Source organism: Hippocampus zosterae, chromosome 13 (assembly GCF_025434085.1).
Source record: "Hippocampus zosterae strain Florida chromosome 13, ASM2543408v3, whole genome shotgun sequence".
In the NCBI taxonomy this organism is placed as follows: Eukaryota; Metazoa; Chordata; class Actinopteri; order Syngnathiformes; family Syngnathidae; genus Hippocampus; species Hippocampus zosterae.
This window is the reverse complement of record NC_067463.1, coordinates 3,960,703-3,974,915: the sequence shown is the minus strand read 5'-3', so window position 1 is coordinate 3,974,915 and position 14,213 is coordinate 3,960,703. Positions and strand designations below refer to the sequence as shown.

Sequence of the window (14,213 nt, the reverse complement as noted above, 5' to 3'; positions counted from 1 at the left end):
TATATCTGGAGTGTAAATCTATTATTGTTACTTAAAGTGTGTGTGTGTGTGTATACACATTCACTCATTTGAGCCATATAAACAGACTTGCGTGATCTCAAATGAGATCAAAAAATGTTCATTTACCCAGACCCCCGCCCCCCACCGCCAATTTTTTAATATCAAAATGTTTGAATTCATCTTTGGTAGCATATCCCAGGTTCCTGTCTCATATTTGTAGTCTGTCGTGCAGCTAGCCTCGAGGATTCCAATTGTTTTCAGTTCGTGGCTCCATGACAGGGTCAAAATATTAGGAACAGCTCTTGGTTCAACCGCAATACAAATATGCACAGTTGAAGTGGAAATGTTTGGAGTCGACGACCAACGGAGCCATACTGGGCACCCTCCAATTTCTTTTATACCACTTGTGAGGGTTTGTAACATTTTGCTGCTCTTATTGAGTGACACGGGGACAGTCAAAACATTAGGGACAGCTCTCCTGATAAATCAACTAGTTATGCGTGATGGTAAAGAACCACTCTGTAACTCCAATTGACAGCCTCAATTTCTTGATATGATCTTCTGTATGAGCTTGTGAGAACATTCGAAACACTTGTCATGCACACTGTAAAAAAAGAACTTGTAATTTTTTGGGTGGTGGCGGTAACTTAGTTTGGAACAACTTTGAAATATAAATTATTGACATTTATGTCACCAATGTTAGCTTGACAAAACAAGGTAGTTGTTTGCCCCATGACAACTTGTTTTTGTCTGGACTTTTATCTTTAAGTTTGGGTACAAGAGACGATATACAATTAGCTCTGTAAACTCTTTTCGTTTTGGTGATAATGAAGGAAAGGCAATCATCATATTGTCATATATCAAATATTCTGTTGAAGTGCCCAACTTAAAATGTCGTCCAGGTTTGTGGCCTTAAAATTTTGAAAAAACTTTTTTTTTAACCGTGTTATAATCCCTCCCGGCACCATCGAAGTTTTTTTTTATGGCATATTGTTTAGGTTGTTAATATTTTTGGTATCTTACCAAACAGCTAGACGAGAGGGACTAAATATTAGCGACATCTCTCAAAATAAAATGTTGACCTGGGAAGCACTGTGGTAGACAACCAGTACCCAACCCCACTGACACACCCCCATTTTATTTTTAAATAGTTTTGTTGGGAACATTTAGACATGAGGGTCAAAATATTAGAAACAACTCTCAGCTTGAGAGTAATGAACAATTCAGGCTGATGTTAAGAAAACAACCACATATCCGCACTGGGCACTCCCCAACTATTATTTTTGTCGTTGTTATGGTTGGTTTTTTTCATACCGGTAAAGTTTTCAAGCTCTTTTTCCTCCAAAGACGACAGCGTGTCATCGTCGGCATCCAGCGAGGCGTCGCTCTCAGAGTTCTGGTGCACCACAGCCTGAGTCTTGATGGACTGTTTGCCTTTCAACACGTCGTCTTCGGTCACTGTATGACAACAAGAGGACATCCATGAATGCGGCATGCTTCAGCACAGTGCTCCTCAAACATTTGACAGCACCTTCAAAAATATTAAGCTCTTCAAGTGTCACCATAATGGCCAACATGAAAATATCAACACCATGGTGGAGGTTTTATTTCCAACAAGTCAAAGTAAGGTTAAGTACAGTTTGAACATTAACACTAGGTGTAAAAAAAAAAAAAAAGCCCGCTTAGCGATTTAATTGAAATAAATTACAAATATAGAAATTGTTTTGAAACAGTTGCTACAGACTACAGGCAAATGCACACCCTTAAAACTGCTGGGTCCAAAATAACCCAATGTCGGTCAAAAAGTGGACCAAACCGCTACTTGGGTCAAAGTGACCCAAGTAGTGGGTTGGTCCTTGATTATTGTTTGTTTGTTTTTTAAACCAAAACTGGGCTATTTTTGACCCAGTTTTAAGTATGCACTGTACTGTACTTTAAGGAAAATGGTTCAGTTATCTTGTCCCATTTCTTCACTTCACGTGACTTAATTTTTCGTGTCGGCTTCACATTCGGCGCCGAAGCACCTCGCGGTTGGAGCATTGTAGACAAGCAGTGAAAAGTCCAACAGCGACGATAATCTCTGCTCGGAGAAAAGAGAAAACCCCCCCCCCCCCCAAAAAAACCCAAAGCCGTTATAAACATGTTGCCGGTGAAGGTGCAACAACACGCGGCGACCCTCTTCTACTGAATGGCAGGGACAGAAACCGCCATAAATAGCCCATGACGGGTTAGCACAACGTACAATGAACATTAAATGACGCAAAAGGTGGAAAGGTAGAAATTCACGAGAAAATTAGCAGAGCTGCTGTGACAGGCTGCCAGCTCGCAGACGTCTCATTTCCTGTCGGATATAATGGGACTGTTAACTTTACGTATCTGGCATTAAAAGGTAAACATTGTCGAAGGACTTCGATCAATGTCTCAAGTGCTTCGTTGTCTCTGTGTTCAACAATTTTAATACTAAAATCAACTCCATGACGTGTTATATAGAAAATAGAAAGTGAATGAAAAGTAAAGAACTCATTGAGATTTTAACTAAAATACATACAAAATACGATATAAAACATCATACAAATTCAAATGAATAATAAAAATAAGTCAAAATCAAATAAAAACACCATAGTATCAAGAAATTGAAGACAATGGGAAAAAAGTATACAACAAAAATCAATAAAAAATATAATATAAATAGTTTAAAATTTAACAAAGGAAGGTTCATGTTTATCTCCCGACACTGTTCATTTGGGAAATCAATAAATACATAAATAAAATAGCGCATGACATTAAGCAGCCTTTTCCCAAACTTAGGTTAAGAGTTTGTTTTCTACATATGACAAAACGTCAAAAATTTTATCATGGTTTGATCTCCTTGTTTCCTAGGCAATAACACGAAGGGAGGGAGCACATCACCAGTGAGAAAAAAATGCAGCCAGTGATGGCACAAAACCATCGGGTTACATAAACAATATGTAATATGTTGTAATAAACAATACAAAACAAAAATATTAGGACAAGCTCATTACAACAGCTGAAGTTTATTTGGGCACCATCAGAGGCATTTTAAATGGCAGCAGGTGGGCGCTGACTTTCTATTTAACATCAATTTGAATTTGACCGGTTCATTGTTAACACTGTCACATCCCCATTTATTAGAGGGTGTGTGCACTTGTGCAACATTATCTCAGTTGTTTTTACTTCCCCAGCCGAAAATATATATTTTTAATTAAGATAAGAAATCCTTTATTAGTCTCGCAATGGAGAAATTTCCAATTCACAGCAATTAAGGTTAGAGGTGACACAGTGGGAAAAGTTTTGAAATTGCACACCTTGGTAAAATATTTTAATATCACAAAAACCTGAATGTGAACTGGGGTGTGTCGTCTTTTTATATCCACCAAATGAGTGCCTTTGTCATGACATGTCACGGCATGCTAAGATCCCACCAAAGCAACAAATGAGCCTGCACTGAAACGGGACTACCGTAACGCCACAGACACTGCGGGATGGAAAAGCTAACGTGCTATAAACGTTCTCGTGCCGCGCATGCACACAAACATCATGACACTGCTTTGGTGGTATGTGTGTGTGTGTGTGTGTGTGTGTGTGTGTGTATGCGCATGGGTAATGTTTTTTAATCCAGTCACTCAGTGAAACATTGTTGTGTTGTCTTCCATCAACACCTGAAGGTGGATCAAGACAAGTAAAAAAAAAAAAAAAAACATGCACAGCTGCAACTTGCGTCTTTGAAGAGTGGGGGCCCGTGGGAAAAAAAAAACCCTTGTCATGGAAGAAAATATGCAGCCGGTTGATATTTAGAATGCTCTTCCTGTAATTAGGCCTCCCTGGAGGATTCCTTAGTTAGCAGCACTGAAATTACTACCAGTGCCCCCCCAGTCCTAATACGTACCACATGACTGTGTGTTCACACCAGGCCGGTGGGCATGAAAGACGGGGGGCTCCAAAACGGAGATGGATTTCAAATTTGACGCTTTTCACTTGAATACGCGCCCCCACCCACCCTAATGTGCAACCTGTTAAAAGCCACACTAGAGTAGCTCGATCTTGAAAGATATCTTGGATGAATGTGTAAGGTCATTCCCGAGATTACCAAAGTAGTCAATCGACATGTTAACATTTTCAGTATTAACACAATATTGTACATTATATGTATTTAATGCATATTATTTCATGCAGTGTTATCATCTAGTCGAGTGTTTTATGAGTTTCCATGTTAAGAATTTAAACACCAAAAAATGCAATAAAATTAAATTAAATTTGAAATGAATTGGAGATAAATAATACAGTTATACGATACACAATATCACTCTACGATTACACTGGGTTATGTTTTTTTTTTGACAAAAAAAAAGAATTGCTGTCCGACCAAGTGTGTAGTTGGGAACTATTAAGCGTCGGTGTTAAATAAACCGGAAAATATCCATCATATTCAGTTTGTGCAAACATTTGCTATAAGTCATTAGTACAAGATTTCAGGAATTGAAGACAAGGAATTAGCCTATAGGCTAATGATAATGAAACAGTCACAAAATTGAGAATTTACATTTACAATTACTTTTACAATATCGAAAATCAAGACGTCCTAATGCAAAAAAATATATATATATATAAGATTTTGGTTGTTTTTCGGATTGAAAACATGACATCTGGTAACTGTTGCGCTATATTATTATTTGTGTTTGTTAAAAATGATTTTGAAAAAAAAAACAAGACTTAAAAAAATATATATATATCATGCGAGCCAACCAAAAACGATCACGACGATAGCCAAGTTCTAAATAGCATGTTGCTGACAGGCCTCGTTAAAAAGGAAAGCGGCTAACTTTCCACTTTTTCTTGGTCCAGCAATTAAATTGTCAAAAATAAGTCGTTGGATGACCAGAACACAAACATTAGTCTTCAGGGCCACCCCCCTTGGCCATGGCGAGGTGGTACTTTTCAGACGTAAACAGCCGGCTGTGATTTACCGGCAGCCTTGCGACCATCTTGGCACGCCGTGAACGACGACAGTTGTTCATAACGTAGAAATCCCGCTTGTACCCCGCCGACATCTCCCTGCCAAATCTGAATTCAGGTCCATCCTTGTCCCCTAAAAGAAAGCGAGAAGGTGCATTTCTTTTCGCACCACCCGCACCCCCCCACCCCACCCAGTCATGTTCTTCTGCCTGCCCCTCTGCATGCGTGTGATGATCATAATTACAGCCAGATATGACCTTTGCGCTCCGTGCTTGGAAACCAGGGCCCGACGTTCTCATCTCCAGTCGCGCTTCCGCAACAAATGTCGGGTCGGCGAAAACAAGACGAAAGGTTACATCGGAGGGGGGAAAATAAAGTCTGAGTTATTTTAATGATCTATTCCCAGGGCAGGGGGTAGCATACTGGGCTTTTTTTTTAAACTCCTCTGATGTTGTTGTGCTATGACAGAGAGGCACAAAAGAAGTTGGCCACATTTTGAGATTTCATTGAAATGTTGAAATTCTTATGGAGCACACTAACACCTGCCGAGGGTAATCAATGTCGTTTTTTTTCCCCTTTTCTTTTTTATGACAATCTTGTGGCTTTCAAACCCAGAAGCGACCGATTTGTTTGACTGACCTGGTTAAACCAGGCAACAAAGGCAAAACTTGATGTGTGAGGTGCTTTAAATGCTAGCCAAAGGACTAAAGGGGCGGGTGAGGGAGGTCGTTTTCAGGATAATCTGTAAATTAGCACAGGGATGGGCAACTGGCGGCTCACATGCTGAGTGGCCGCTTGATTAATTAAAAAAATATATCTATACACACACACACACACACACACACACACACACAGACACACAATTTCTCCGTTCATAAGCTAGGCTAGGTGAACATCTGCCACTTTCAACCAGCCCGATTATACTCTCACACAATCAAAAACCAAATGGTAAGCTGAGCTGCATTGAGTTTCAAATGGCCAGAATCCAGTAGTTGTCCGCATAGTGGCTGCGGAAGGCGCTATTTGTGTTCATTAGCCTTTGCGTATTTTAGCAAAAGCATGTGACAAACATGTTATTCGGACACCCATTTTAAATGGTGAAAAAAAATGCACACCGTCCTCTTGAACTATTCCCAAAATAAAGTAAAAAAAGGGGATAGAAATATTACTTACCACTGATACCAGCCACTGTTTTGTAGCAAAGAAACAGAAAAATGAACATTTTAAAAGCTGTTGCCACTCAGATCACAAGTGAATTTATTGTGGTACCTGCCGCTAGCAGCTAGTAGCAAGCCGACTTACCATGGTCAGCGGCGGCCTTGAGCGTGGCCTCCGAGTGGGTGGATCCGAAGGGGTTCCTGACGAAGCGGCGACGCCGTCTTAAGTCGTCCTCCCAGTAGTCCAGGCGCCAGAACTCCCTGGGCCGGCTGCAGCGAGACAGCGAAAGGTACGAGCACATGTGTTAGCAATTACCTCGCCAGCGTGCTCCGGCCCGTCCCTGCATTCGCGCTCGGGCCGGGCCCAAGAAAGCTGCATTGTGTGTCAATCTTTGTCAAAACCTTCAGAGCAGCTATCGCCAAATGGGCGGCCGCGAACCGGTAGCCATTTGTGGCAACACTGAATATCGGCTCGCGCTGAGCTACTGAACAAAAAAATCAAAACATTTGGATCAGAGTCTGAAAGACGTTTTATTTTGATAATCAGGTGCATTGCCTGATTTTTGATATACACTTGAGCCTACAATCAAAGCAATTATCTTGAAATCTATGAAATCTAGCTCAACAAGATTTGCCAGAATTACTGGCTTGCGAAATTATGTCATATTTTTGGGACGCCGATTTGATTTAGTGATGATAGTACTTGGTATTTGATTGATAGCAGTGACGTTCAATTTGATGTGCTGGCCAACATCTTTCAAGAAAAAGAATGCTGCATTTGAGAGACACTAACGGTTGAACGTGAAAACAAAGATAGGGTCACAAAAACTTTTTTGGTGTGTTTTAATGGCGATTATTTCACAAACTGGTCATGTATGGAGTGTGTGCTGTCTGTGTGCGGGGAGGTGTGGGGGGGTTGTTATGGTTTTAGCAGTGCGGCGGCTGATAGAGGAACCCCGGCGTGCTTTATGCTCCAGATGGGGGCGCCTCGCAAATCTTCCTCTCTAATGGCAACGATCACACTGCGGCCCTTGAAAGAGCTTTGCGGGAGAAAATGACGACAATTTCTACAAAACGGGCCTCTTAAAACCTAGACGTTTGTTTGTGTGTGTGTGTGTGTGTGTGTGTGTGTGTGTGTGTGTGTGCGTGTGTGCGTGGGGGGGGGGGGGGGTTAAAAAGCATCATTATGTATCAGCTTATGGATAAAACTATTCAGACCTCCGCCAAGGACCGACTGTTAACTCAAATCAGATAGAAATCATGAAGTTTAGTGAAAAGCCAAGACAAGATTACATCATATCCCATTGTTGGAGCTTTGTATGTGATGGAGGAGCAGCCGATCCGCAGTGTCCTCAACTTTTCACACCAAAAAGTCAGCCGGGATGGCTCCAACTCACTATTACCACCCTGTCACTATAAAATTACTATGATTACTAACATTGAGGAGCTTTACAGGAGATTACGAGCGGTATCATGAGATATACAGTAAGTTCAATTCATTCCTTGAAAAAAAGAGCACTTTATAACGCTGCGCAAAAAAAATACATGTAATGTACTGTAAATAATCACACGGCCCGTGCCTCATAATTTAATGCTGCAAGTCATTTCATTGTGCTGCTACTTCTGGTGTGCCCATGTTCACCACTGGGAGGCAGTATAATGCTGCAAAGTCATGCAGACAAACAAATCAGAAAAGACTACTTTGAGAAGAACTCGGAAAGATACTATAATATAATCGTCATTTTTCAATGAGGATAAAGAATACATGCCTGTATTTTTTTTTTCGATATGAACTGTAAGTTGTTGCTTCACTGTTTATGCTGAAATATGCCATACTTCAAAAACAGACAACCGACGCTAAGTGCGCACATGCTATGGATGTTTTGCATTACTTGTTAGCATTTAGCTGTGCGGACCTCCCATAAGGTAAAGCTATGTTGTTTTGAAAATACACCACAAGTAATTCTCTCGGCTTGATGTTCGGTCAGACAGTTAACTCAGACAGAGTGACATGAAACAGCTTGAAGCTTCTTTTTTCTTTTTTTAAAGAACTTTGTACTATTTGCTGAAATGCTGCTATTGCAAAGTGAGTTGGAATTTGAACTTGAGATAAAAAAAAACCTAAATGAAAAAAATCTCGACTGACGGCTTGTATCACGAAAAAGCCTGACAAATCGTACTTCAAGGCGACACTGAAACTGGCAATTAGTCCGGGTCTACCGCACTTCACTGAGCGGTAACCATTTTGCGTCTTGAACCTTTCGCGTGCATACCCACCGTGTGTTTGCCTGCGATATTGTGTGCATTTCATCATTCTGCCTGTGATGGTATTCATGGAAGGAAAATAATGATTCAACTCTGGATCAGGACACAACATGTCTCTCATCTATCGAAAGGGCGATGGGGGGGTGCTTGGGGGAGTCCTCTATGCGCCTCACACAATGCACATTAATCCATCAGGAAGGTGAAGCGGTGAGTTGGAGTAATTAGTCAGAGGAAGGATGGTAAAGTATGGGGGGGTGGGCACGCGACAACCTCTGCTAGTGTCGGGCTAGAAGGGGGTGACAATGGGGGTCCTAATGAGGGCTGAGCGTGAAATATACCTCGACCGCTCGCGCTTCTGCAAAAGTGATAAATTATTCAGCGCTCATTCATCCCGCTCAGGCGCATCCTTGGCAAGATTTACTGCCTCGCCTTAGTCGCCACCGCACTTCAAAATAACAACAATTAAAATAACAAAAAGGGATAGGGGGGGGCCGATGTGCGGTGGATCACGTGAACCACTTTTGTGTGATTACGAATTAGTGCGTTCATAAAAAGGCATTTGGATGGCCTTCTCGTTAAGCCAATCTGCTCTAAATTCAGCAAGGGAAGAGCTAAATTTATACAGTCTTAAAACTGGTGTCACAGAACAGCACATGACACACACACACACACACACACAAAAGGGTGTCTAAGGTACACTAAATGCTTCCACAGAAGAGAACATGCGACAATGAACCACAGCCACATACTCGTCTCTGTGCCGGCTGTTCACATTTGATTATTAATTCACAGAGATTTTAAAATAAATTTGAAAAATCACAACCGGACAAGCAAAGCCACCCCAGAACCTCCATGATCACAGTACAAAACTGTCCTTCGAGGCACTTCGCCTACCAATGCTTTAGACCACACCTCCTCTGGTTCAGTTGAGACTCACTCGCCGATCACAGATTAAAAAATAAGAAGCGATGATTGATCCAATCAGAAGATGGACCAATTAACTAATTTACTGTACAGTCGATCCGCTCCCATTATGGTGGATTGGGACAAGCCCAGCCCAAAAGTAGCCAGAATTTGCATGTAGGTGAAATGCATGAGGGGGGAAAAATATGAACCCAAAATCAGTAATGAAAATCCAATAATAAATTTTAAACTTGAATTATTAACAGCAGCACAAAAGGTCCCTGCAGTGAACGAGATTGCATTTGCTTTGAAGTCTTATTTTGCGTTTCCGACCAATGTCAGTGGTTGATCACATTATAACCGATCACCAATTTTGCAGAAAACGCTAAATATTTGCTGATCCGATCCGAGTGCTGTGTAAAGTCATGTAGCAAAGTCACCTCAGAACATAACGACCATGTTTCAGTCGAGAACCGCCGAATGTACTTCCACAACTACTGAAGAGGAAAGGAGCTTGCCTCAAGATTGCCTGCAAATTTGATCTTAACTTTCCCAAGAATTTGTCCCCCCAAAATTTTATGTTATCGCAAATCTTGTTGCGGTTGACATGTACCGTATTTTCCTCACTAAAAGGCACACCTAAAAGCCTTCCATTTTCTTAAAAGCTCACAGCGCCTTAAAATCCGATGCGCCTTGTGTACGGTCATTACGGTAATATTTCGACCCCAAACTGGCTCCTTGCTCGAGACATGTTGAAATTTAAGGCGATCGATTATGCAGTTGAACACGGAAATAGAGCAGCGGCAAGACAGTGCAACGTTAACGAGTCAATGTTATAACGTGCTGTTGGTTAAGTGAACTGTGTCGCTGCTTTATTAAATAAGTTTTACTGACATCTGATCGTTCTGTTGGTGTTTCCTTGAGTGTAGCTCCATCTAGTGGATGCATTGTAGATTGCGTCTTATAATAGCGGTGCGCCCAATGTATGAAAACATTTACAAAATAGGCCATTCACTGAAGGTGCGCCTCATAAATCCAGTGTGCCTTTTAGTGTGGAAAATACGGTACACCCAATTTTATGTCAATCAGTGAAATTGGTTTCAGATATTTAGGCCCCTTTTTCATGCAATTTACCACAGAAATGGCGGCTTCAAATTGGGTACCAATATTTTTTTAATTCTTCGTTACAGTTAATTTTTTATTCACTTTGACTTTTGTTTTAATTCATTTTTAGTTTTAGTCACTATTTTTTGGGGAACTAGAACTTTACTAAACATATGGCACGAGTCAAGTACAATTTTATTTTATTTCGGTCAGTAAAATGTCTTTTCAAATTTAGTTATTTTTGGGCATGCATCCATCAGACTTTTCATGACAGACGCATCAACCGAATTTCGTGTAGATTGATGAAAGAGGCATCCAGGGCTATTCTTTTTTTGTTTATAATCGCAACTAATGGCAGAATTGCTCTTTAAAACTTTTTTTTTCTTTAAATCAATGAGAAATCGCTGGCCTTAAACATAAATGCATTGCGGTTCTTCAACGTCCTCCCGTGGCCTTTTCAGTGTGCTTAAGACAAATTATTTGCCATCCAAGATTGGCAAAAATGTTCTTTAAAGCGCCATGAAATATTTCTCCTTCCATTCCCGAACGTGTGAGCGAGTACGGCAAATGTCGCCGCTATGTAAATGATACGAGATGACCTTTCTCGCAGCGAGCGAGCGAAGGCGCTTTCATATATCACCACAAGTGACTGCACTTGGGCACAAACAGTCATACATAACCTTTTCCACTAAATTAATTTGGTTGTACGGTCAATGAGAGTCGAGGATTTCCTGCCCCTCGCTTATTTGACATTAATGCCGCTCGCTATTGGCGGGGCCCCTCAAATTGCTCAAGTGCCGCTGCGTAGTGCCAGGGATAATTTTTTGGGGGGGGGGAGTGCCATTTGCATAAAGCGCATGTTGGGGAGAAAGGCCAAGATTGAGGATTTGTCATGTGGGGCGATCACTGCCACGCTCTTTTGACAAAGAGCCAAGCACTCTGGCGAGTCGTCGCCAGACTCAAATTAAAAAAAAAAAACAGGAGCAAACACCTTCCCGCCCAAGATTGTTTGCTGTGATTAAGTCCCAGCCGGATGATTTCCCACCATGCAGCTTTAAAGAGAGCATCTATATGTTTGTATGTTAATTCCCCCTTGGCTAATGGTTGGGAGATGAGGTAACATTCGGGTCAAAGAAACACGAGACTGGCTTCCAAAACTGTCAGCAACAACCTTCAAAGGGTTCTTATTTTGTTTTAATAAATGTGATATTCTCGCAAGAAAAGGCTGACCGATGATTTGAGTGAGTTTTTGTCATTCCAGGACACACGGTGTAACCAGCAGCCACTCGAGCCAATGAATTCCAATTCAGCCAAGCACTTTCAAAAAGCACTCCGAATTAAAAAGATGCGGTGATGTTACATCCAAGCAGCTTGTGCAGATCAAAGTGCTCCCCAGGGTGGGAGGCAAAGGGGCTGCCGGTACCTCACCCGAAATGAAAGGATGCAAATTGAGGCCTAATTATCAGCAGCTTAATGTGCGCCTTGACAATTAGCACCAATTACACTCAGTAAAAAGGGGGGGGGGGGTCAAAAAAGGCACACAATGACACGATCATCTAAACGGTGATGATAAAAACATGTCGTAAATCGTGATCAAAGTCGGCAAAACATAGTATCCAAGCAGGTGTAAAAAAAAATTTTTTTTTAAGATGTGACAATTATTTGTAAATACGGAGTCGCGCTGAAGTGGCACCATCTGTATTTTTGATGAAGCGTCCATTTTTTTTCCTCCCCGTGTTTTTGACAACAGTCTGTTATGGCCATTTATCACCGCCGCTGCCGAGTGTAATGAGGGCCATCCGCCGGACCCAGGTTGCATAATTCTGCCATTACTGGCCCATTTTAATAATCCCCTGACCTCCAGCTTTCAGAGATGCTCTTGAGCAGCGGTGACAAATCTGACGGCGCAGCGCCGCGTGTCTGTCACACCTCGAAAAATAAGACAAAAACAAAAAAACAGCAGAGGAGCTCAAGGTTAGATGGGGATAATTCGCTCACGGGGATAAAAACAAGAAATATACAACCATAGATCATAATGTATCCTGTCATATGGTTTAGAATGTTTAGAACGTACAAGTATTTGAACGACATTGACTGGCAACACAAATGAGCAAAAATGCCCTCACTTCATCAATATTGATGCAAGAAAAAACATTTTTGATCCATTTTGACGTCTCAAGTAGATATAAATAAGCCAAAATTTGAATGCAATTTAAAAATTTTAATTATGATGAACTGTAGATTGCACGACTGAGGGAGTTTTGAAGGAAGTTCAGAAGCACAAAAATAAAGGATACTCGTAAAAATTGAGTTTTTGAGAATGGCGGGGCCCCTGAAAAAGTTTGTTCATCGTCAGAAGAATAATAGTAGCAATATGAAAAGTGGCTGTCAAATTTGTGGAATTTTTCCACAAGAAAAACAACAACAAACAAATCGATCGATCTCCATAACAGCTAAATTCATGGAGCAAAAAAAAATATTTCTAAATTTACAAAAGATATATATTTTACAGCACCACATTTCTCTTCACAACAAAAAATGTTTCACTTGCCAATTTGAAATCAAGTGGTAAATCAAGCGTCGCAGCAAATTGTGACCCATTGAATTGGGAGACCCACCAAAATTTTAGCCCATACAAGCTCATTTGTGGGTATTTTTAATTGAAACTCAGAGAAGGAGTTTCCCAACCAGCAAAATAAAGAAAAGGTTTAAAACCTTCCTTTGAGCGATAACCCAATCCCCCCCCCCCCCCCCCCCCCCCCCCCCCCCCCCCCCCCAAAAAAAGGGTTCCTACACAAAATAACTGATTTGTCTGGAAACCATTATATATCCAAAATTTCTGTTACGGTGTACTCAGCATGAAGGACTGTAGTCATTCCAAATAGACTCATTACTTAAGCATGTAAGAAAAAGACGATGTAACAAAAAATTATATATATATATATATATATATATATATATATATATATATATATATATTGATATATGATGGAGAAGGCAGGAGTGGCTGAACTGTCAGACGTTGTCTCTGAAATGAGAAGGAAAATGATCGGCCACGTACTCCGACTGCCAAGAGAGAGACCGGCAAGTGTGGCCATGGACTGGATGCCAGAGGGTGGAAAGAGGAAGAGAGGTAGGCCAAAGAAGACGTGGAGACAGACTGCCAAAGAAGACCTCAGTGAGATGGGTGTCAGCTGGCATGGAGCAAGAAGGGTCGCCAGTGACCGGACCAAATGGAGGAAACTCGTCGCCCAATGTTCCAAATAGGAACGGGCGGAACTAACTAACTAATATATATACACACACACACACACACATACAGTATACATGTATATTTTTTTTGGGGGGGGGGGGGGGGGGCTTTGTGGAGATGCCTGCTATTTGGATAAAGAGTCAAGTTCAACACCGAGGCTGTTCTCGCGCGTTTTCTTTACATGTCCCCGTTTATTCCTCAGCAGTAACAGGAAGTGCTGGATTCCCGAGATAAAGCCCATTTTTTTGCGGTGGGAGGGAATCAAACGGCGAAAGCGGCAAAATAAATGACCTGCTGGCGCTCGGGCGTAATTACAGCTGTGGTTGAGTGTACCAATCTATCAGGAGGAAGAGGAGGTGGTGAAGGTGTTAGTCAAAGGAGATAGCCTTTGACTAACTACTGGCCCCTGACAATCGATATGCGCCACATATTACACCTGGCGAGAAAGTGAGGTGGGGTGATAGGGTTTTTTTTTTCATTCAGATATTGATCAGCCCACCTTTTATCGTGACCGTGGCCATATACTTTCTTAAGGGTATATGAAACTCATAAATCTG

General features: G+C 41.4%; 2 protein-coding genes across 8 annotated transcripts in view; one reads left to right on the top strand and one right to left on the bottom strand.

Moving 5' to 3' along the window:
- The window catches only part of lrba (LPS responsive beige-like anchor protein), a 177,564-nt gene that overhangs the window by 70,149 nt on the left and 93,202 nt on the right, over window positions 1-14,213 (bottom strand). For 4 of the 7 annotated variants that reach the window (XM_052083595.1, XM_052083597.1, XM_052083596.1 and 1 more), the window contains exons 37-39: window positions 6,277-6,401; window positions 6,148-6,162; window positions 1,315-1,458 (exon numbers count right to left, since the gene is read on the bottom strand). In XM_052083595.1, coding sequence (XP_051939555.1) covers window positions 1,315-1,458; window positions 6,148-6,162; window positions 6,277-6,401 — 284 coding nt within the window. The remainder of the gene's footprint in view (window positions 1-1,314; window positions 1,459-6,147; window positions 6,163-6,276; window positions 6,402-14,213) is intronic. The other 3 variants (XM_052083599.1, XM_052083602.1, XM_052083601.1) reach the window with 1 other exon arrangement.
- Window positions 1-14,213, top strand: part of mab21l2 (mab-21-like 2) — a 30,153-nt gene that overhangs the window by 3,075 nt on the left and 12,865 nt on the right. The window lies entirely within an intron of this gene.